The sequence below is a fragment of the Gastrolobium bilobum genome, unplaced genomic scaffold, assembly GCF_033153095.1.
Source record: "Gastrolobium bilobum isolate Gb01-03AN ecotype WA unplaced genomic scaffold, APGP_CSIRO_Gbil_v1 utg2810, whole genome shotgun sequence".
NCBI lineage: Eukaryota > Viridiplantae > Streptophyta > Magnoliopsida > Fabales > Fabaceae > Gastrolobium > Gastrolobium bilobum.
The window spans coordinates 1,557,206-1,581,856 of record NW_026895666.1 but is presented as its reverse complement, the minus strand read 5'-3'; the positions used below and the strand labels follow the sequence as shown (position 1 = coordinate 1,581,856).

At 35.2% G+C, this 24,651-nt stretch overlaps 2 protein-coding genes across 3 annotated transcripts; one reads left to right on the top strand and one right to left on the bottom strand.

The window, feature by feature from the left end:
• Positions 1–5,826: 5,826 nt before the first annotated feature.
• On the top strand, positions 5,827–7,242 carry LOC133288323 (lysine-rich arabinogalactan protein 18). Its single transcript, XM_061486056.1, has 2 exons — positions 5,827–6,465; positions 7,020–7,242. The coding sequence occupies exons 1-2, from the start codon at positions 5,833–5,835 to the stop codon at positions 7,101–7,103; spliced, it is 717 nt and encodes a 238-aa protein (XP_061342040.1). The 5' UTR covers positions 5,827–5,832; the 3' UTR covers positions 7,104–7,242.
• Positions 7,243–12,775: 5,533 nt separating this feature from the next.
• LOC133287581 (aspartic proteinase 36-like) lies at positions 12,776–19,794 on the bottom strand. Of its 2 annotated transcripts, none has more exons than XM_061485222.1 (12): positions 19,419–19,794; positions 19,187–19,307; positions 18,196–18,623; positions 17,933–18,089; positions 16,316–16,398; positions 16,138–16,234; positions 15,969–16,041; positions 15,605–15,811; positions 15,277–15,401; positions 14,879–14,980; positions 14,711–14,808; positions 12,776–13,392 (listed from the first exon to the last, which is right to left on the bottom strand). In XM_061485222.1, exons 1-12 carry the CDS (start codon positions 19,694–19,696, stop codon positions 13,221–13,223), a joined length of 1,941 nt encoding a protein of 646 aa, XP_061341206.1. In that variant the 5' UTR covers positions 19,697–19,794; the 3' UTR covers positions 12,776–13,220. The 2 variants fall into 2 exon arrangements, with proteins under 2 accessions (XP_061341206.1, XP_061341213.1); XM_061485229.1 differs by having other exon boundaries at positions 15,638–15,811; positions 16,138–16,256; positions 16,326–16,398.
• Between the last annotated feature and the right edge of the window lie 4,857 nt (positions 19,795–24,651).

Below are 24,651 nucleotides of genomic sequence, written 5' to 3'. Positions count from 1 at the left end.
GCAAATGTTTCTTCATAATCAATGCCATAGGTTTGAGAGTAACCTTTGGCAACTAATCGAGCTTTGTATTTCTCAAGAATTCCATCAGAATTATATTTCAGGGCATAAATCCATCTGCACCCTACTGCTTTCTTTCCAGTAGGTCTATCAATAACCTCCCATGTTTTATTTTTCTCCAATGCATTCATCTCCTCTTGCATGGCTTGAGCCCAATTCCCATCTTTCAAGGCTTCATGTACTGATTTTGGGATTGCAATAGAGTCTAGTGCTGAAACAAAGCTTTTGTGCTGCACAGACAGATTAGCAGAGGAAACAAAATGGGAGATAGGGTATTGAGTACAAGAGGAACAAGATTTCTTGGGACATGATCTTTTTCCTTTTCTAAGAGCAATGAGTAAATCATTAGAATCAGTAGTAATGGGTAAGTCATCAGAAGTATCATGATCAGAAATATGAGATTCAGGACTTACCAGTGGTTCAGACGATTGAGGTTGCTGCTGAGGCAATGTGGGCTGTGTATCAGTCATAGGAGGATCAGTCACAGGAGGATCAGACATAGACACATTGGGAACAGGAACAAGAGGAAGAGACACTGACTCAGGTGAAGGAGTAGACACTGAAGATTCAAATTCAAAGAAGGAAGGTGATAAGTCTTCTAGTGAATTATTCTCCCCCTGAAGATGAGGACCTTGGAAAAAGGACTCAGATTCCTGAAATGTAACATCCATAGAAACAAAATTTCCGACTACCAGGGTGATAACACTTGTAGCCCTTCTTATCAGGAGCATATCCAAGGAAGACACATTTAAGAGCCCTAGGATCCAACTTACTGTGATGCTGTTTATGAATATGAACAAAGACAACACACCCAAACACTCGAGGAGGAAGACTTTGCAAAGTTGGAACAGAAGGAAAAAAAGAAGTCATAGAGTGAATAAGACTTACATGATCGAGAACCCGAGTGGGTAGACGGTTGATCAAGAACGCTGCTAAGAATGGCATCTCCCCAATAGCATTTGGGTACATGTGTTTGAAACAGTAAGGCACGAGCAACTTCAAGAAGGTGACGATTTTTTTTTTCAGCAACCCCATTTTGTTGAGGGGTGTCTACACAAGTAAGTTCATGAATCATACCTTGATTTCGTATAAATTGGGAAAAATTGTGATTAACATATTCAGTACCATTATTTGTTCTTAGTCTCTTGATTTTTCTACCAAATTGGGTCTCAACCATTTTATAAAATTGAAAGAACAGATGTGGTACCTCAGACTTTTCATGCATTAAGTAAACCCAAATTACACGAGTGCAATCATCAATAAAAGAAACAAACCATTTATTTCCAGAAGCATGGGGGACTTTAGAAGGACCCCAAACATCAGAATGAATAAGATCAAAAGGTTCAACACTCTTAGTACTACTAGAAGGAAAAGACACACGATGATGGTTAGCAAACTCACAAACATCACAATGAAAAGACTCAACAGGCTTAGATAAAAACAATGACGAAAATAAAGACTTGAGTAAACCAAATGGAGGATGTCCCAAGCGCTTATGATGAAGCCAAATCAAAGAATCAGCAGTTGATTGACCATGAGACATCAAGATGTGATCTGTTACTTTATTTGCAGGAGATTGTGACACCAGATAGTACAGCCCACCTTGCTCTTTAGCACTACCAATCGTCTTCCCCGTGGCGAGATCCTGAAAAACACAATGGGTAGGGAAGAAGGTTACAGTACAATTTAGATATTTTGTAATTTTATGAATAGAAAGAAGATTCGTGGAGAGTTTAGGAACATGAAGAACATCTTTAAGATGTAAGGACTGTTGTAAGTTTATGTCACCAGAACCCGCAACTGATGTATGTGAGCCATCAGCTATGGCTATAGTATGAGTTCCAATGGTAGGATGATAAGAAGCAAAGGAGTCAGCACAATAAGCCATATGATCAGTAGCACCAGAATCAACAACCCAGGAATGTTTAAAATCATTACATGAAGAAAGGAAAGAATGAGTTTTGGGGCTCATACCAGTCAAAGCCAAAGCACTAGTATCATATGGCTTACTCAGATAATCAAGGATGGTTCGGAGCCGTTCTAACTCATCTAGACGAAATGCAGGTTGGGTCTCATTAGGTGCAGGAGTTATTCCAAAGGAAGTAAAATGCGCTTGACCACGCATCCTTGCCATATTTTCTAAGACAGTTTGCTTTCCATGGAGGCGAAAGCATAAATCCTTTATATGACCTGTTCTTTTACAATAAGAACACCATCGATCATCTTTCTTAGGTTTAGAAGATGCACCATCATAAAACTTTGTAAAGGAACTCTTTTGAGAAGAGGCCATACTGCACAAAAAACAGTCAACGAAAAAGGCTCTAAGAAGCCAAAAAATTCAGAAAAAATACCAAACGATGTCCGATCTGAGAAAACAACACAGATCCAGAAAGAGAACAAGCAGACGAGAAGAATGGTGGTGGTCCGGTCCAGAAACACCGCCGGACGCGCCTCCACGCACCGGAGAAAGCAGCTGCGCGTGGGCTTCACTCTCGGACAAAGAGGCAGCACGTGAGAGCGCGTGGCAAGGCTTCTCCGGCTGAAATTTTTCCGGTGTGGTCGTCCGGTGAGCGCGCACCTGTCTGTGGGTGGTTGCGGTTGAAAAGTCACCGGAAAGGGTTCTAAACGGTGAAGACAGAACTGGTTGAAGGCAGTCGAAGGTGTTTGGGTCGTTTGTGGCGGAGGAACGTTGCGTAGAATGATAGAACGAAAAAAAAAGAAGGTCAACAGTGGTCCCCTTGGTCCAAAAGGTCTCCGGAAAAAATTTTCCGGTGGCGGCTGATGGCAGCAAGAGGCAAAGAAATTAGGGTTTTGTAAAAAAAAATAAAAGACAATAGGCGCGGAAGCAGAGCCCTCCGGATCGAGAGCTCTGATACCAACTTGAAAAAGGGTTATGAAATATTATTGATTTGTATTTGAATCTGTACATAGGGGTCTCTATTTATAGAGACTTCTTGACCTAATTTTGACCTAATGGGCTTGACCCAATATACAAGTAACAGACTAAATAAATACAAATAAATGACTACATAATTACTAATAAATGACTACATAATTACTATTTAGAACACCCTTACCAATGGAGATAACTGTATCGAAAGAAGAAGAAAATGACATACATTTCTCATGTTATTAATTTTCTTTAAGGCAGATTGAAATTCTTGCATTAGAGGTGCATCAATTAACATAAGACACCTGCGGAGAATCCGAGTGTGAGTATGCAGAAGATTGTACTGAACTAGTTACAATCAAATAACGAGAACTATGTAAGTATGAGGTGATGAATATGTAAGAATCATTTTTCTTTTCAAAAACACGCCATTAACTTTTTTGGGTTTACATCGTAATATATTTTTATATTTTATATTTGTTTTTTTAGAAATATAAATATATAAAATAGAATACAATTTGACATATCCAAAAATAAAATAATAATAAAAACCAATTGTTATAATTAAGCGCAGTAATTCTTTACATTAAATTGACCATAACGTGCTATGCATTATATTTTTTGAAAATTAAAAGTGAAGAAATTTATAGGTAAATGATGTTTCAATGTAAGAAAAAATAAAAGACTCATTTAAATTTAATATAGGACCAAGGGCATTCATAAAGAAGGAAGAACAAGATTTTCAAAAATAAGATAATGGGACGGTTGAAGGATGAAGGCATGTTCGCTGGCGGTGGGGCTAGTTGTGTCGGTAATATTATCAGCTCCCGCTTGTAATCTTTCGCGCAATTATTGCCAGAAATCGTTTCTTGCTCTCATAGGTTGGTTCGTTACACAATGATATGCCCCCACCAAACCAATCCAGCTGTATCACCAACACCAACAGCCGAGATGCTGCTGACGGTGAGATACATATATGATACACCTAACCTTCTATCTGAGAAGCTATAATTATATTACACCATTTAACAGGTGTTGTATAAAATATTAGGTTATTATAATTTAACTAAAATTTTAAAGAGAAAAATATTTCTCGGTGATTGTGAATGATCGATTTTTTTCAATCTTTATGATTAACTTCTACAGAACTGAGGTTGAAAAGATTGAGAAATAGAATCATTTGATTTGATTCGTTCTCAATAGTCATGAGATGATCATCTTAGGGTAATCTTTTTGTTGACGGATGCTCCGTATCTTAATACATGTATTTAATTTATTCGGAGCTATTAGAGCGGGATCTACTTTTTCGAGAATATGAGTCGAAGCAATAACAAGAATATTTCTAGTGAAACATCTGCAATTACTGCAGATAAATTATTTGTATTTATTTTCAAAAGGACATTGTTTTTGTATTGAAAAATTAAAAAATTATAATTATAAAGACTATAATAATCATGAAATAAATTAAAATTATAAAAATACAATAATTTCTGTTATAAAATGATATCGTATTAAACTTACTGCAGATAATTTATCACAGTAACCGCATAAAAGGGAATCTAATTTTAAATAAAGTTTTTATATTTGACAAACAAGATTTATCCGAGTTCTTAAATAAATATTTATAGTTTAAGAAAAGTTTAAAAATTAAATTAATAAAATAATAATAATTTTCAAGAACCAAAAAGAGTTTTCCACTTTTACTTTTACACGCCTAAAGCATGTGTTATGCAAATGTCCCATGTAATCAACCCAGCGATATCCCACGCGCCTAAAGGGCGAAATGGGTCAGGCCCCGAACTAGGTGAAATGGCGAATCGCCCAACAACAGTAAATCTTTGTTTGGTTCCGAACCTTCTGTGGCCTGCCCCAAATATACGAATAAATCTTTAGAGCATGTTTGATATATAGTATAAGATAAGACTTGATAGTATAAGGTTTGATTAAGTTTTAATACTATCCAGCGTTTGATACGGTATTGTATAAAATAATATATTGTATAAGATAATATCATCCAGTATTTGGTAATGCACTATATAATACTATATAGGATAAAAATAAATATTTTTAATAAAAATATCTTTTAATAAAGAATTTATACAATTCTTCAAAAAATATCATATGATATTAATTTTTTTAAAAATTTATTGATCAGTGTGTCCAAAATATAAATTAATTTTTATAAAAATAAAAATATTCAGTATTTTAAAAATTAATATATTGAAAAATTAATTTTTATTTTAATAGATTAATATTAAAATAATATATTAATTTTTAAGAATTACATTGGTCAACGAAGTTAATATACTAATCTTTTATCAGGCCTTATACTTCTCCCTTAGGCCGAATTAAGTTATACATCGTTTTAATGTATTAAAAGATTCTGCTGTATAAGCTTATACTATACGATGGTCACACTAAACAACTGAAAATGTCATAACATATAGTATAAGCTTATATTATCATGCTTTATACGTCACACCAAACAAGCCCTTAGCGTATTGGATGGATTGAAGATTCAATACATGTGTTTAATTATTTTGTGATATATGCACATAAAATATCACACCATTAATATACAAAAAAAAAAAAATATATCACACCATTATATTTTTTAGATGATATAATATTTTTTTATCAAGATATCACAAAATAGATGTGATGCACTGAAATCATTTGATGAATTAAAAATTTATTCCAAATACATTGATCCAACGGCTAGTGGTGGGCCAAATATTCGGGGACCCACGTTAGCCAAAGGATACAGATTAATCAACAGCCGTTTATTTTGTTCTGACACAGCATCAGAACTGAGAGGGCCTATATTTATAAATATTTAGCTACACTGCTGAATGCCCCCATCTCACTCTCAAACACACAACCAAATGGATAGGCGTAGTGTGCTCTCCCTCGCATTGATCTGCATTGTTGTCGCCGGCGTCGGAGGTCAGTCTCCAACGGCGGCGCCTACCACATCTCCGGTTACCACCACTCCTCCTGCTACATCCCCTGCGGCAGCCCCTTCCAAACCAAAATCGCCAGCGCCGGTTGCTTCTCCCAAGTCAACACCACCAGCTTCTTCCCCCAATGCTGCAACTGCAACCCCCGCAGCGTCTCCGAAGCCGGCATCTCCAGCTTCATCTCCGTCTAAAGCCGCTGCTCCAGCTCCGGCGGTTAAACCTCCGGCGTCGTCACCTCCGGCAGTGACTCCAGTGAGTTCGCCACCAGCACCGGTTCCGGTGAGTTCTCCGCCTGCTCCTGTTCCGGTGAGCTCTCCACCAGAGAAATCTCCCCCTGCACCCGCGCCGACAACTCCCGCACCTGTGGTAGCACCGACTGCTGAGGTTCCCGCTCCGGCTCCGAGCAAGTCAAAGTCAAAGAAGAAGGTGAAGAAGGGTAAGAAGCACAATGCACCAGCACCGTCACCGTCATTGCTAGGTCCTCCTGCACCGCCGGCCGAAGCTCCCGGACCCAGCCAGGATGCATCTTCTCCTGGTCCAGCTTCCTCTGAGAACGAGGTACGTCCTTGTTTCCTCTCAGTGCTTTCACTTCTAATATTTTTGCTGTTCGTACAATTTGCATCAGATCTGCAATTTACAAATATGGTCTCAGATCTGAGTAGTGACCTGAGACTTTAAGATGTGCTTAGTTGACTATAACCTCAGTTTAGTTTTTCTTAAGCTGAATTTCAGGGCGAGTCCATTTTCCCTACAACATCATTGAACTCAAATGTCTTACTCTTATGGCGTTTAGTCCTTTCTTTAATTGAGAATAATTATTCTAAATCCTTTTTAGAGAACCGATGTTCTTCTACAAAGATGTAGCAAAAAACACGTTAAATAATTACGGCCCAAGGTTACATTGTGAGTGTCCGAGTGAACGTGTCCAGAGGCCGAAAGGAAAATAAAATCTTAAGAATTCAATTGTTGTCAGAATGTATCATGCTTTGGTCTTATGAACTATTAAATATGTTTGTCCGTGGTTCCGTGACAAAGCAAATTACTATTACAGGTAAAAAAATTATTTGAGTTTGTTATTGGGATCTGAAATTTCTGCGGTTTTTATATTGCAGAATGGAGCCGAAACCATCAGGTGCTTGAAGAAGATGATAGGATGCTTGGCTTTGGGCTGGGCTACCCTTGTTTTGATATTCTAAGAGACAGTGACTTCATTGCTGTTGTTACGATATTCTTGTATAATTTATTTTCTTTTTTTGGGCCCTGTTATGGGCTGAGATTAAATTTATTTACCATTGTTTCCTTCAAACTCGTATTATTCTATTATTGATTATGGTGTTGTCATTACTATTATTTTTGTACTGCTTGAAAGCCTTGAACCTTGGTTTCGTGTGCTGTTGGGTTTTACCTTGGGATTGCTTGAAGGGGTAACCACCGACACAACGATGCCTTTCCAGTTTGTTGTCTAGTTCTTTTCTGTAAACTTATTGCTTGAAGGGGTTGGCACCGACACAACGATGCTTTTCTATTTTGTAGTCTTGTGGGTTTTTTTTTGTAAACTATCTAGTTCTAACGATTTCGGGTAATGGAGATCAGAGTACACTCAACATGAACAGTTATGAACAGAAAAATAGACTAAATATATCAAAACTTAGAAAATTGACATGTGACAATAACAGTGAAAAAACTTTTATATTATATATAAATGTATAGAAAAGTAAACTCAACGACTCAATGTATTATTATATAGTGTCTACTAGACTACTACCCATTACCCCTTCTACGAATGTGGTTAGTACTACCAGGTTTAATACACTAATGATTAACATACATGAGCTAGCTATATATATATATATAAAATTTGGGTCACGATAATTTTACACCAGTGTAAGTTACACTCTCAATCTTGTCCGTTGATTCTATTTATATCTAAGGGCTCTAATTTTTTTAGTAATGTGAGTCATTGGATACAAGTGAATCAATGGTCAAGATTGAGTGTAAAACTTCTAACTCTTATACCGGTATAAGAATATTATATCCCATATAATTTAATATATTTAAGATCATAAAATTCAGTAATACAACATTTTCAAGAACCTATTTTTTATATTATTGGAGTTTGGAACAAACAAAAAGTATCGACCAGCAACTTAAGGAATCTTTTTATATTTGTTGAAATCAAGTGCCATCCTATTATATTTGTTGAAATCAAGTGCCATCCTATTAACTAGCTCACGTCTAACTTTATTCCCAAAATTTGTTTTTGTTTTCTTCAGGTATACGTTTGACCTAACTTTATGGCATGCAATTACGGCTCAATCAATTTACAGGCGCCATTCTCCATTTTTGGGGTCCTTATGTTCCCTTCGTTCAAATTGAGAATGAACGAATTGAACCAAATGTTTCAATGAAACTTTTTATTAGTGCTACACATATTCAGAGATTCCCTGGAATCATGTATGGTGATGAATTACATCACCGATGACAAATTACAAAGCCACGTTTTGGACTACTTGTTGCCTGCCACAGAAGAAGGCTGACACCACCAAAGGCCTCAGCGCTTAGCAGTAATTTGCTAGTAGAAGTCACTTTTAATGGTTACGCAGGTCGTCACTTCCACGAGTTAGACCACGAAGCATATATCACGACTAACTAGAATAATAAGTATGCTTTACTCTATCAGATATTTTTCTTCTTTTAATAAGGGAAGATTTCTCTGTTTTTGCTTTACCTGCACTACACCCATAGTCCCATGTGCATCTATTTTGCGGCTTGCCACAAATTTATTAGCCTTGGGGTAATGCCTTTTTCAGTTAAAGGCAACACCAAAAGAATGTGTAGTAGATTTCCCTTTAAGCACAAATTTATTGAAGCTCACACTTTTCTCTTTTTTTAAGTTTCCTTTGCTGGGAAGAAATGTTCAATGTCAAAATCGCACTCAATGAACTTAATATTTAGCTTCCAAGGGCAGTTGGTAAAATAGGCGCTAGGAGTTTATTTTTCTCCCCTCCCCACTTTACTTAGAGAGGCAGGAAAAAATATTTCTGTTTTTATTGTATAAAATATTTTTCTGTTACACTCGTATAAAAAGAAATTTTTTTTTTTTTAATAAAACCCATTCACTTTTTTATGAATATACTAGAAAAATATTTTCTGCATTAAAAATAAAAATATTAAAACCCTTTGTTTTTGCTAGTTACTATTTTTTCGTAGAACAATATTATGCACAAAATATATAAGAAAAAGTAAACAAAAATCATTACTCAGACAAAAAGAATTTCAGCAAATTAAAATGATTTGACGCCGAAAGCGCATAAAAAAAGTGGCTAAACAGAAAGTTAAGATTTCACAAAAGAGTAACTCTCCGGTTCTCAATTTCAATTAACAAAATAACAAAATTTAACTCCTAGAATAAGGGTCATAAGCACTCTTTTATAGACTAATTACAAATTGATTCAAAATTCAAAAATCTAAAATTCAAAAAATAATAAAATTTCCTAAAATAAATAAAAGTAATTAACATCTAAAAAATAAATAAAAACTTACAAATAAATAATTCAAAATACATCCTAAATCTTTAATCTCAAATCATGCTAAATATGTTGCTTTCTTTCTCTTCCCAAACAAATCATAATTACATATGTTGCTTTATTGAGACTTGGATCCGATTGTAATTTATTATATTTTAAATCATTGTCTCTTTCAACAATTGGGTCATACTTATTGGGACACAATTCTAGTTGACTACGAGCTTCTTGAATCAATGGTTGGGCTATGTACAATGGGCCAATTGTAAGTGCATCATTCTCCCTAGGAAAAGATTCGTCTTCGAATCTGTTTTATCTCCACTGATCTCAATTTCTTTAAACAAAAATTCAAATGATAAATCTTCCTCTATTAGATCTTCATAATCTGATTCACCATCAGATTTATCATAGACTGGATCATCATCATAAACTGAATCTTCATCATAAGATGGATAATCATCATAAATGGGATAATTATCAACAATCGAATAATCATCATAAATTGGATTATCATCATAGATCGGATCATCATCACAAACTGGATTATGTTCATAGACTTCAAAGTCAGGAATGCTGATTTGCATCTCGATATCTTGAAAACTGGACTGATTTCCAGATCGTACTTCTCAATTCTGTCCCTGGTTTAGAATCCCCAAGAGATTGACGTCCTCTTCTTCGTCATCTAATTCCATTCCTTTGTCGGATTCAATGCACAACTTTGTCCACGCAAGTCGCCGCTCCAAATATTGAATTTCCATGCTCTGCACCTCCACAAGAGTTTGCTTCAAAATTTGAATTTTGATGCATACCCGCACGAGTCGTCGCTCCAAATTTTGAATTCTCTTTCTCTGTGCCCGCATACATAGTTGTTTCAAAACTTGGATTTTCTTGTCCAACGCTTGCTCAAGTTGTTGCTTCAAATCCTGGATCCGCCTTCCAAGCTCTTCATTTTTTATATCTCGCGGGTCAATCTGACACAGTTGTCTATATTCTTCAAGAACGAATCCACGTTCCTACCCTCGTGACTCTGCTGTCGTCGACCTCCACGATTCTGTTCAGCCATTGGTTGAAGGCAACCTAGTGCTCTGATACCAAATGATGCCGAAAGTGCATAGAAAAAGTGGCTAAACAGAAAGTTAGAATTTCACAAAAGAGTAACCCTCCGGTTCTCAATTTCAATTAACAAAATAACAAAATTTAACTCCTAGAATAAGGGTCATAAGCACCCTTTTATAGACTAATTACAAATTGATTCAAAATTCAAAACTCTAAAATTCTAAAAATAATAAAACTTTCTAAAATAAATAAAAGTAATTAACATCTAAAAAATAAATAAAAACTTACAAATAAATAATTCAAAATACATCCCAAATATTTAATCTCAAATCATGCCAAATATGTTGCTTTCCATTTCTTTCCAAACAAATCATAATCACATATGCTACTTTACTGAGACTTGGATCCGATTGTAATTTATTATATTTTAAATCATTGCCTCTTTCAACAATTGGGTCATACTTATTGGGTCAGAATTCTAGTTGACTACGAGCTTCTTGAATCAATGATTATGCCATGTATAATGGGCCAATTGTAATTGCATCACGATTCTTGAGCAAAGTGCTAATATAACTCGGTGATCATGTGATGATAAAGAAGAACTTGGGTTTCCTAAGAATTATTTGTACGACGAAGATGACCATACACATGTAAAAGCAGAGTGAATGTATCTCCTATGTACTGCTTGTATTTTTTAGAACAACACCTATTTGCAAACCAGATTTTGATTATCATTTTTATACTAGTTGTCGGTTGATATAAAATTTTCTAGCTAGCAATATATATTGACATGTTAATGATTAATTATAATATAATAATTTATTATTAATTAAATAATACGCGTTGAAAACAAAAAAGTTTATAATTCGTTGAAGTATCATATGTAAACGGCGTTCAAGAATCATTTGATTAAAAATGACCCTCCACGTACCTCCCTAGGCCCAAAATGAAAGGAATTCGTGAACAATCAGCCGTCTGCATCTATTAAATAAAATAGGCCCCGCGCGTGCTTCGTTGTGGTAAGATGTAAAAGAAATCTTTCTTGCCAATAAAGTTCAGCACAGTTGATAAATAATTGAATCTCTTAACCAATATTATTAAATCCGGCTCGATTATTGACCCGGTCGAGGTATTGGGTCACTGGGTCACTGGGTCAACCAGTGAGTCACTGGTTCAACCGCATGACCCGATAAGTATATGTAAATCTACAATTTATATTAAAAAAACTATAAATATACTTAAATACTTGTAAAAAAATATATCAATTTCAAATATTTTAATATGAAAATAATAAATTACACATCATTGTTCAACAAAAGATCAATCAAACATATAATATTTGTGATACTAGTGTTTCAGATTCAGTAAATGACATCTCTAACTATAAATCAAATCAAAATTATCTGCATATTGCATAATCAAGATAATATTAGTGTTGTAGGTACATAATCTATGTAAGTTAATAAGCTACAAATCACTCAAATATTTCAAAAGAAAACAAACCATTTGTGTTTGAGAATAAAAAAAAGAAGACATTAATTTATGAAAATAAATTAATTTTTTCTTTTTATAGACCGAGCCGGGTCACCGGTTCAACTGACTGGGTCACCGATTTTTACGAAAACCAGCCGGGTCGTACCGGGTCACACCAGTTCTGTAACATAGTTCAATATGAAAATCGAACCGGTTATATGACCGGTTTACCGATTTTCGGGTCGGCCCGACTTTTATAACATTGCTCTTAACCATTCTAATAGAGATTTAATTACTGGCTATATATATATATATATATATATATATGTAGGATCCTTTAACATCAGTGTCAAATTTTAAATTTGACATCTCACCTGAGAGCCATTAGATCAAAAAAGATCAACGACTCTGATTTGTAAGCATGTGACACCATTGATCTTTTTTCCGTTGATCTTTTTTTATCTAATGACTCTCATATGAGATGTCAAAAGATCCTACCTCGTATATATATATAAGGCAAAATTCACTTTGATAATCTCTACACCTCAAAAAAAAATTAATGTTCAACTATCGATTATGAGATAGCTCGAAGAAACTCAAAAAAAAAAAATGAAATCCTCACATCTTCGCTTTCTTAATTTAATGGGCCAGACTTAGCAGACAAATGAAATTGCATCACAAAGTTGTCTGTTTTTATTATAATGAGTTATTAAATATTAAAATGTTTATTGGTTGTCATACGTAATAAGTTTGAAACTGAAAAATTATTAAATTGCAAGTTATCATTATCTTCAATAACCACAACACAGATATTTTATTACTAATCATTATTAGTAAATAGACTGATACAGGACATTTTCTTGGACCACATATAATAACTATCCTCGGTGAGAAAAACAGAACCAGAAAAATAAGAATACAAACCAAATAAAAAGCAACAGCTACATAAAAATGCGAACATCTACCAAAAATAAAAATAAAAATTGCAGTACAAACTAATGTTGCTACCCGTTGATTCACCGGTATATTGCAATAATCACAAACAAAAATGCGTTTACAGATGATAGAACTTCTAACGACTTCTTTCTTTCTATACGTGTATCAGGGTTTCGTTATATACGATAGACAGCCTGATTTCTTTGAAACAAAAATCTTAATCAGTTGAGTGACTATGGTTGTATACTTTAAGTCCTGATGGATTCGAAAATGCTAGCCACACTAATCAGGCAAACCATTAAGCAGCAGTAGTACAAATGTAGCTCATAATGGCTGAAGTTCCTGCTCCGGGATAGCCACATCAACTGGCTTGTATGAGGGCTCCGCCTGCTGTCGGTTTTTCCAAATTAAGAATAGTCCTAAGGCTGATACTCCTAGAAGCAAAGTAAGCATAACAGCTAAAGCCACAACCAAATAATATTGCTGCCACCAAGTCCTGCACCATTTTAGAACAATGTGTTTATATCCGCAATGGTTATAAATAAAGCCCTTATATCCAATAAATAAAAGATTGAAGACATTACATCTCCACACACACATGACAAAATGATCACCACAATAGGTGAAGTGATCAGAGAGAGAATGAAGGTATGGATCTATTTCCTGTAAGGGTGAAATATATTGATCTGACAGAGATGAGAGAGGCAGTGATGTGGACCAAAACTCTGAAAAATCATTGTACTAGCCTCAGACTAATTGAGGGCGAAAGGGCTAGTGTATTTGGGTTATGGTTATGGCGTGTGGAGTAATTTCAACAAAGTAATAGCTATAGCAAGTAATGGAGAAGACAAAGAAATGAGGAGACGAATGTCCCTTTGTATAAGGTGTTGAAGATTCCCTCCAAATGTGCAAAGTGTGATGTCATAACCATTTTCAGCCCTATGAATCTCACTAAGTGTGAGGCTGCGTGAACCCTAATATGTAAAAGGTCATGCGTGCGTGGGAGGCATGAGAGGACATGCGTACAAAGGAGTCATGTGCTAAGTGATGGTGGCCTTGATGGGCAACCAAATGGACTAGCCGGGCAAAGCCATCTCGCTGGTCCAAAACAATAGGTAACTATAATAAGGAATGGTTAAAAAAAGTTGAATCAACAATTATGCAGATAAGGTTAAATAGTATAATGAGTTATCTAAAAAGTTTCGGAGCAGAATTTTTGTCATTAAAAATATTTGTTAGACAAACAAGTAAAATTATAAATATTTTCTCAATGAAATAATAAAATTTCAAGGTTTTGAAAGTAAATATAACAGTAAATTAATATTTCCAAATAATTATTTAACTCTCAACTACCCACTGAATAAGGGACACATGTCATAAACCACTATATAGTAAAATACAAAATATAAGGGTAAATCCCAATGCTCCCCGACTTTATAATTGACCCTTACCCTGATATTTTGCAAAGAGGGCAACTCGAGTCTGTGACCTTCCGGTAAAAAAGAAAAACTTACTGTTATATATATATCGGTTCATTTTTTCTGAAGTTACTCTAGATAACTTTGTCTAATGTTCACCGAAACGATGTTGTTTTGGGATGAAAATTATGGTGTTTGTAATTTTAATTTATTTCAGGGTTATAATAGTATTTATAATTCTAATTTTTTAATTTTTCACCCCAAAACGACGTCGTTTAGATGAACATTAGACAAAATTATCTAAAGTAATACTGGATACTTTTTTCCATATATATATATATATATATATAGGACAGATAATTTCCCAACTTCTTTTCCTTTCAGGAAAAAATTTACCTTCTTGATGGAGGTTCAGTATTCCAATCAAGTAACTTATAGCTTCCGAATGTCTCAGGAAGTTGCATGCGATGTTCAGAGAGCCGGGCAACTATACTCTGCAACATCGAAATTCACCATCAAATGGGCAGTTTTAACACAGATGCAAACGCACAAATGTCAACTTACCATTGCAGTAGTGTTAGAAAAGAAATCAGCATATGGTCCCGGGGTTATGATCCATCTAGAGAGGGAACCATTTCCAAGAGAAGAAAAATTCCTTAAGTGAACCTGTGAGCATTCCAACCAAGAATGTTATTATTATAAAGTAACAATGCACATGAACAGGGAAAAATTAGCTGCAAATGCAAATTGTTTTCTGGGTACATCGTAAAGTTGTCACACAACTAAAAGTCTAAAGCCTAGGACCTCTACCTCAACCCCAGCCCACACAAGCTAACTGAGTTAGCCAAGGTTGTCTATGTATATTGCTAATTAAACCCTTTTATTGCATCAAAATTATTAATTATACTTTACGTTGAAACTATGCAACAAATGTCCCTGTGCTTTAGTGACCATTTTCTAACCTGTGAAGTATTAACATCTAACTCATGAGCTATGAGTCCTGCCAATTCTGTAATGTAAGGCTTCATATCCATGTAGCTGATGTTAAATGAAATTACAATTGTTATTTGAGCAATTTGGAGTTCACCTGCACATTTAAGTTGATGAAAGCAGATTAGTCATCAGTGAGCGTATAAATTAAGAAGAGATCACACTAATTTCTTAAAATAAAATAAAAACTAAAAACATCATGTACTATTTTATGCAACGTGCAACATCTGATCCATGTCTAAACATGATATCTCTATATATACTTTAAAATAAAAATAGAATACCAGCAGCTTACAATACCTAGATGTAAATTATACTGTGACGCAGATGGACCAATTGAAGGCTCAAATGCTTTGGTTATATTTGTTCCTTCTGAATTTGGAGGCACCGGTGGTGGGGCATCAGAGAGGTGTAGTGTTTCCCATAACTCAGAACAATTAGTTTTCCAGAAACCAATTTTTGTATGCTCGCGATCATACATTACAAGAGTGTTACGGACAATGATGCCTACACAAACAAAAATGATACAGGAATGATCACTAAAGTATTGCACAAACTCATACCTCAGAAGCTAATCATCTAAAACAAAAATTAGAGAGGAACAATATTTCAAATGTGGGCAAACTATGAAATGGCATGAAGTTACCCACAGCAAATAAGTTACCTCCTAAAAGAGTAGTTGGATCCTTTCCATTTGGGAAGACACCCAGACAATATGCACCTCGCACTTTTGAATGCTTCACAAAAGATAGCCGAATGAAAAGTAAGGATTAGGAAATCAATCAACCTGCAAACACAGCTAAAGATACTACTGATCATCTTACATAACTAACCCTGAACAAGTAATTTTCCGGTGACAATGAAAACTTGTGGCCATTTCCAAATACCATGTCAACCACTGGAAAGCTTTTAGAGAGTTTAGAGACATCACTGAAATACAAGTAAACTCGAACTGTTAATTATCCTGTGATGAGAATGTATATCCACTCTTTAATAATGCTACAAACATACATTCCAACACCAGAAAAACATATATCCTTATAATTTGGATCTGGACCACTGATTTGCTTCAAAGAGTGAAGTTCCTTCATAATCTGCAAACAGATAGATACATAATCAGAGTTACCAGACATTTAAGATAAAGTTTACATTGTAAACAGGATGCTTAATTATGACATACAATGATTGATAAACGAAACTATCTATGATAATACGTGAACAAAAATGATTCTCCATGATACATGACATATACATTTGACTAATCAATTTAATTTTGTAATTCTATGAGCTAATTAGGCAGGACATCCCACAAAAATGAAGACTGAAATAATACAGCATAAGTGGTAATCTTAAAGCATTATTGCTTAAGTGCTGTTGCGAAATTAATGGTTAACAATCACTCCCAACGTGACTTTCCAAAAATAAGTAAAGAACAGAAAAGACACGCAAAATGGAGCATCTGAAAACCTCAAGTATTTAGATATCATAGAATACCCAATTACCAGTATGGCATACACATTCTGCCTATTTGCATAAAGAAAATCTATGATGATTCAGGGAACATTTAACTACGCTATGAAGAGAAATATATGCTCAGAAAGGTTAAACAGTATAAAGTTTAGCATCCCATAACTAGATGCTCTGAACAAAAAACCACCCAAAGATTTTTTTAACTGTACTGAAAGGGTAAAAACAACTTAGCAAACCATCAAAGTATCTTTGCAAAACTGCATGAGATAAATCTCCAATAAATTCATAAACCATGAAAAAAAAAAAGTCATCTGGTAAATATTTTAGGTGCTTAAATCCTATGAAGCACCGACACTACAAAAACCCTGACGTGTCGTGTCCAACGCTCCCCGACACTCCAATACGCGTTATAAAAATTCAAAAAACGGTTCAAAGGTTGCGTTGCGTTGTGTTTTTAGTTCCAACTATTAGATTTATTGGATTACGATTACCATTTTATTGAGTTTAATATAAATATTTAGGATATCTTATGTTTCTTTGCAAAATTGATGAATATTATAAGTTTAGTTTCATTTTTTGTTAAATTATTGAATATTAAATATAATATACACTATATAAATTAAAAATATTTTTTAATATCAAAACGTGTCCTAACATGTCGAAATCTAACATTTTTTAGAATTAACATGTCGGAGTGTCGTGTTGTGTTACGTATCCCGTGTCGGTATTGGTGCTACATAGCTTAAATCATCCAACTCCATTTATCACTTAGCAAGGCCAGGATCCAGGATCGTGATCATTAAAGCAAGAATATCTCAGCATCAATATTTGAATAATGAGCATGATTCACCAGAAATGACAAGCAGGAGCGGCTCCTCTTTGTGCAATGGAGGAGTCAAGGTCCCCCTCCCCCCTTTTAAACTGGAAAAAAATTTCTTTAAAAAAAATAAAAAATTACTTTATGGCCTCCTCAAAAAAATAAAAATCTTAATGACCCTTGTATGATTATATATAGGCCCCTTCAACAATTTTATTCTAGCTCTACACCTGATAATACAAGACTCGAATTGAAAAAAAAAACTCTTGTTTAGAAAATAGGTGAGATTAAATAATGCAACTCAAGTGACTTTCTACAATAATATTTATGAAAGAACTTACAGCATGTTTAAATGCGAGAAATGCAGCTTCTGGTAGGTATGCATAAGTTGTGCCACTATCCAAGACAGTTCCATGTTTGCCATCAAAAACATTTGGGTTTAAATGCAATCGCTTCCCCGCAACATGTATCTCCTTCAAATTAATGTTGTAATATGGACTGTCGCCATCCCGAAACTAGAGTAAATGTGTGAAATTAATCAATGCATTTGTTAAGAAAATGCATGACATCTCAAAACCTGTAGGATAAAGAATTTGACACACACCTTCGAACAGGATCTGAATGTGTAAAGACCATGTCTGCTGGGGGAGTTAAACCACCAAGAACCATTGCACCTCCACCAACATCCATTCCACCATAGCATAGTGAGAATGAATCACTTATTACCTTTTTATCAACCAGATGATCCATCATACTGAGATCTCCACGGCCCAAACCCATGATCCCATCAGCATGCTGACTATAAAGATCACCAGTCTCAACATTTTCACAGCCAAAAACAGCACGTTGGGGGGCAAGCTCACTCTGGTTTCCAAAGGATACAACATCCTCACCGAGAACCCCACTGCTAGAACTCATTTCAGCATACTGTCTCTTATACATGCACTGCATCCTGTCATTGTCACAGTTGCAATCCGCTGTGCATTTGACAGGTTGATAGGTTTCCGACATGTCTGGCTGGAACTTTGGGTCCTGTTTAAATTAAATTGAGCAAACAAATTCAACCTACTTCGGATAAATCGAATGAGTTACCCATGCATGAGCACAAATTCTAAAAAAAACCATTCTTTTCACATCAATTTCAAGATTAAATTAATGATATTCAGAAACAAAATAAACATGAGAGGCATAAGCAGTCTATTTCAACACATTAAAGGTGTGCTTGGTAGAATTGAAAATGAAAAGTGGTAAAAGGAGGAATAAAAATGAAGGTAGTATGTAGACTCATATTGTGACTGAACTCCATGTTCCACCTTTTCCATTTTCTCTTATATACAAAAACACAGCCTGGGAGTGCAGAGTAAGTACAACTGTACAAACAGAAACCTCAGCTACAAACCAGAAAATCATATAACACCTTATATGTGCATTTTTCATGACCATGACTCATGAGTCATATCCACGACCCAATAGCAGCTCTTTTGCACAAATTTAACAATCAATTGATATAAACATTAACTTATTGATCCTGACGTGTAAGTTTAAAGAAGAAAAAAGAAAAAAAGAAAGAAAAAAAAAGTGGCTTGAAGCAGTACCTGGTGCTTGCCGCAGTGTTGGCAAGTAGAGCACGGGACATACGTAACAGTACTCCCAGTATCAACAATAAGAGCAAACCTCTGCGGAGGAGTACCAATCCAAAGCCGCGTGGTATAGTACCTATTCCATCGAATTTCCCAATATATATAGATATATACAAAAATCACCGAATTCATTATTAATAAAAAGGGGGGGGACATAGAGGAAGTACAGTGGATGAAAGAGGCTAACCCGTTTAGAAGTAGATCGTCGTAGAGTCGCATGCGAGCGTTAGGATGGCGTTTGGGCTCGGATCTCTGGAGTTGACGTCGTGAATTGAAGGCGAACTTGGAAGAAACGGGAGCAGAGAGATGTAGCGGGAGAATCATAGCAGGACGTGAGCCCTCGTGATCACTTCGCAAGAGTAACACGTTGCTGGGTTCACCACAGATAGCCACCCAAGGACCCAACCGCGCAAGGTATAGAATTACGGATACGACAGAGATGAGCCGAGTCAATGGCCGCGCCATGACTCCAACGGTCCAATGATCCGATTCGAGTTTAAGCCCCGAGCGATGGCGCAGATCGAAACGAGACAGGAAATGAAGACCCGATGGAGAAACACAAACTCTATGTCAACTCTCAATTACACGAAGGAAATTATCCATTTCCGTTTACATTTTTTATTTATTTAAAAATATATTTACTTACATATTTGTTCCCTAACTAGACTATTAATTTTTTCAACCAAAAAAGGGATTACTAATTCTGGTATATTGAGCTCATCTTAAGAGATTATCCGCCCCACACAAAAGCATTTTGTAGTGTTTATTTAAAAATAAAAAACTACAGTTAGATTTTTTGATTTTAGCTGAGGTGAATGGTATATTTTACTAATAATTAACCAATCAAAGCTTTCGTCGCCAACAAGAGAGAAAGTGGGTCGGACCGACCTAGAGGGGTCTATGGACTATATTATGTCGAGCTTGGCCTATTATACATAGTAAAATTGAACAGGCACGAGCTTTTAAAGAAGCCTATTTAGAAAGTAGGTGACATGCTTTTTTTTATATACCGAGTCTGTAAGCTTACAGACCAGCTTATATAATATCATTTATTTTAAATAAAATAAAATAATATTCTTCATAGTAATACCAAATTATAATAATTCAGTTGGTGCATATGAATTAAATAAGGGGTGAAAGGACTTAGGTTTGTTCCCTTACTAATACTGTCTTTGAGAATGACAGAAGATCTGTACCAATCTCTATAGTACCATCAGAGTCAACATTTAGTGCTAGAGGAAGAGTTATTGATGCCTATCGTTCTAACTTGGCTGAAGATACCATCCAAGCTTTAATATACAGCGGAGATTGGCTACGTAATAGGTATGACTTAAAGAAAAAACAAAAGGTATAAATATAACCAATTGAAATTATTTTATAATTTAATTATATTCGATTAAATTTTAATAGAAATTTGACTTTATTTTTTGTGTAGGAGGAACCAACATCAGCATGTGAGATTGCTTATATGAATCTATTAAAATATTTTTTGTTTCTTAATCTTATTTTCTTTTCTATTCTTTATTCTTTTTTTGTTTTCTACATTTACAAATTATTTGTCAACTTATGTAATCTTGGAATTGTATTTGTAGGGGAGAGAAGATGAAGAGAAATTTTTGGCTATTACAAGTATCATGATATGTTTGTTGGAGTATGTAGTTATTTTAATTTATATAGTATAAATTTGTTTGTTAGATCTGATAAAATATATTGTATTTAGTTTAAGTATTTTGCTTTTGAAAGTGACTTAATTGCAGATTGTGATGAGTTTTGTTGTGATTTATGGTTCTGTTTGGACGTTGAAATTGTGATTTTTCTTTTAGCAACAGAATTTGAGTATTTTGTTAAGCTGATTCATGGTTCTGCTTGAAAGTTAAAAATTAACAGGCTAACAGTTAGACTCGTACTATACTCGGACCAGGCCAACCCGGTCCACTTTCACCCGTAATCGCTCCAATACACTGTTGAGGGTTTAGCATTCTCATTTCAATGCTATGTGAAGTTCCAACACATCACTTTCCAGTGGTTTGAGCCTTTTAGGTGACGTTTGGTAAGCAGATTATTTAGCCTTCCCCGGGAAACTAAGATTGGAGAAATATGATACCCATGTTTGTTTGATAAAAATGGTAAAGATTCCAGAGTTCAATTTAATCCCGGCAATAGTGAGAGTGTGTAAGTGAGCATACTGACCGGTTGCAAAAAATGCAATTGATAACATGGATCCATTTGTTGCCCGGGGAAATGGAACATTAGGTGCAAAAAAATTGACCGATCTGACCTTCATTTTCATACAATCTTTATGAAAGAGAAGAGCAAGCTTGGCGTAAAGTTGTCGTAGCTTATTCGAAGAGGATGGAAGTTTCGCCTTATATATTTTTTGTTTGTTTGTTGTAAACAGTATATTGTAATCGGACCGGAGGAAATCATTCAAATAAAATCATATTTCCCTTAAGCTTTGAATGCAGGCTCCAGAAATCCAAGCTTCCCGATCGTAAAACAGGTGCCAACCACCTTCTTTGAATGCCCTGTGTCTTCTTTCTCACAACAAACCAGATGCGTTCGTCTTTTTCTTCCAGTTGTTAAAAATTTAATATTTCAAACATAACGTACGGTTGAGGTTATTTTAGTAAAATAACCTAACATTTTCACAAATATATCACAATTAACCAAACACACACTTAGTAAATTTATTCATAATATCCCGAGGAAATTTGATCTAACCAAACAGCTTTTTAGTAATATTTCTGTAAAATATATTTCTCACTATATTCCAGTAATAATTATTTCCTGGATTAAAAAAAATTTCTCCTGTACCAAACACTCCTTAGAGATTAATTGCGTACCTGTTTGACATAATTCTGGCCTTAGAGCGTAGCTCCCAGCCCATAGCGTAGTGAGACATGTGCATTAACTTGTATTTAATTTGTGTATTAAAGTAATACCCACAAATAATTATTTGAAAATAACAAAATTATTTATCGATACTAGTTAGTTTTTTTTTCCTTTAAAAAACTAATAACCTGCTTACCTGCGGAACAGTGACCAAAGTGTCACTGTTCCCCATCTTATTTCTCTAAATGTCACGTCAACAGTGTTATTTTCCAATCTGCCACTGGGCAAGTTCGCTTGGAAGTGTAGTGTAAGAACTCGCACCGCTAATTAAGGAAATTAATTAGATAATTATGAGATAATTCCATAATTGACCCTAATAATTATTATGAGGCTTTAATAATTATAGTAAGTGAGTAATAATGTTGAAAGTCGCTTTTCGCACGACGAGTGCAAATACTGATTCTGCTACTTGGTATAAATGCGTACCGATGAAGTATCCCGAAAAATTATAATAAGTGCATGAGTATTTCTAGAATAATATATAGGACTTGTAAAACAAGTTTCAAGTTAAAATAATGAGAACTGGTGCCAGAACTGATACTGGCTATGGAAAAGCGCGTACCGAAAAAGTACTGCGAAAAATAAAATAAAAATATGACAAATATTAGAAAAATGAGTAGGTTCAGAATTTCAAGTTTGAGATTAAAATGTTAAGCGTAGCTATTAATGTTAATACTGTGTGTTTAAAACTTAAGTGGTCTATATAAGGCCTTGACACGGATTTCTAGGTCAAAAATCTCTAACATTATGTGCCTCCTTGCTGAACCTTGAGCCTCCCTTGCTGCCACCTTCTTCCTTGCTTGAGAAATCACCATTTTGATCACCTTTCTCCATAGTTTCTTCACTAAATCTCTTAGTATGAGTGTGCTTTGGACTTGTGAGTGTGAAAGGAGTACTTTTTCTGAGTGTGGTGGCTGTGGGAAGTCAGTTTAGTGGCTGTGAGTGGTGGTTTGTGGGCTGAGTTTGTGAACTACCTTGGTGAGGCTTTGTTCATGACTTTTGTGTTGCCAAGTAGTAACCTTTTGGCTTAAAGAACCAACCTTGGTGTGTTAAATTCGTATCTTGGGGAAGTCAGTACCTTGGAGCTGTGTTCGAGGCTCCAAGTCAGTGCCATTTTCGAAGTTTTGAGCATTGGAAGGTATACCATGATCAGCCTTGTGTATTTTGATGTTTTAAGCTTGTTTAAGCAATTAAAAATCGTAACTAGAACCATTTGATAAAAGGAATGTGTTTCTGAGTTCATAACATGTTAATAAACATCTGTTTTAGGAGTTCTTGGACTACAGATCGAGTTTGGATCATTGGAGGTCGATTTTACCTTTAAAACTCAGTTTTCTGCATTCTATCAAAGAAGTATTCGAATACTTTTCGGGCAGTATTCGAATACTTCCTGGAAAAGGCGGTAATCGAATACTTCGCGAGACAACAACGACCTAGTTTAGTAAAATTGCGATATCTCAAGCTTCAGAGCTTTAAATTGAGTGAGATTTGGACCTATGTGAAGCTAACACATAGGGATACAACCCTGTAAATTTTCAGATCCATTGGATTAGTGGATTTCTCTCAGTGTATGTTTGAAGTCGAGATCCTATTACTGGAAATTCAGCTTGTTGTAAGAACTTTGCAAAATTCATAACCGGAGTTATACAACTCCGATTGAGGCATAAGATATGTCGTTGGAAAGCTTGCGATGTCTAGTTTAACATAGAAAAATCTTAGAGTATTTGGAAAATATTTGCAACGGTATTTTTAATCTGGTAGTCGAATACTCCTGGCAGGAGTATTGGAATACTTTTCTGGGAAGAAAAGTATTCGGATACCTTTGAAGAAGTATTCGAATACTGGAAAGTATTCGGATACAGTGAGGTTTGGTATTCGGATACTGTGGTATTCAGATACTGGGGGGAAAAATATTCGGATACTTGGTGGAGTATTCAGATTACTTTCATTTAAGTATTCGAATACTACTCGTGGAGTATTCGAATACCTCCTGCAGAAACAGCATGAAATGAGTTAAAATGAGTAAGAATGCCTTAATCACTTAGTGGAATCTGAACTATGATTATTGATGATTAATTATGGTATGGGCAGATTGTGATTGTGCTGTTTGTGGGCCTTGAGCTTGTGTGGACTCTTGGCATTGGATAGTTAGCTTGTAAGGTAAGCTTTTGTGTTCTCAGTTTAGCCATGTTGTGGTTCCACCATGTCCCATGTGGATCTGGTTATATGCATGTTGTGTTACATGCTTTGGATATTTGAAAATGCTGTTGAGCTTTATGTGTAATGGCTTTTAATATGCATGTGTTGTTCCATCTTGACGGTAAGCCTGAGTATGTAGCGTCATACAAGACGGTGATCCGGGGTGGATGCAAGTAGCGTCTTACACTATTTGTGGGTATTAGACGTATATAAATCCTACATTTCTCTGGCCAGTAGAATAGTATTGACACACATGACATGATTATCTGCTGCATTGCATTGTTTTGGAAATTATATTGTTAAACTGTTTTTGAACTTATATTGCACAT

What these genes read in the sequence shown, in the direction of transcription:
- LOC133288323 (XM_061486056.1), top strand. Translation starts at nt 5,833, where the DNA reads ATGGATAGGCGTAGTGTGCTCTCCCTCGCATTGATCTGCATTGTTGTC. An exon ending in CAGCTTCCTCTGAGAACGAG is followed by an intron (nt 6,466 to 7,019) that starts GTACGTCCTTGT and finishes TTTATATTGCAG; the next exon opens with AATGGAGCCGAAACCATCAG.
- LOC133287581 (XM_061485222.1), bottom strand. Translation starts at nt 19,696, where the DNA reads ATGGCGCGGCCATTGACTCGGCTCATCTCTGTCGTATCCGTAATTCTA. An exon ending in TCCAACTACTCTTTTAGGAG is followed by an intron (nt 15,812 to 15,968) that starts GTAACTTATTTG and finishes TTGTTTGTGTAG; the next exon opens with GCATCATTGTCCGTAACACT. An exon ending in TAGATGTTAATACTTCACAG is followed by an intron (nt 14,981 to 15,276) that starts GTTAGAAAATGG and finishes GAATGCTCACAG; the next exon opens with GTTCACTTAAGGAATTTTTC.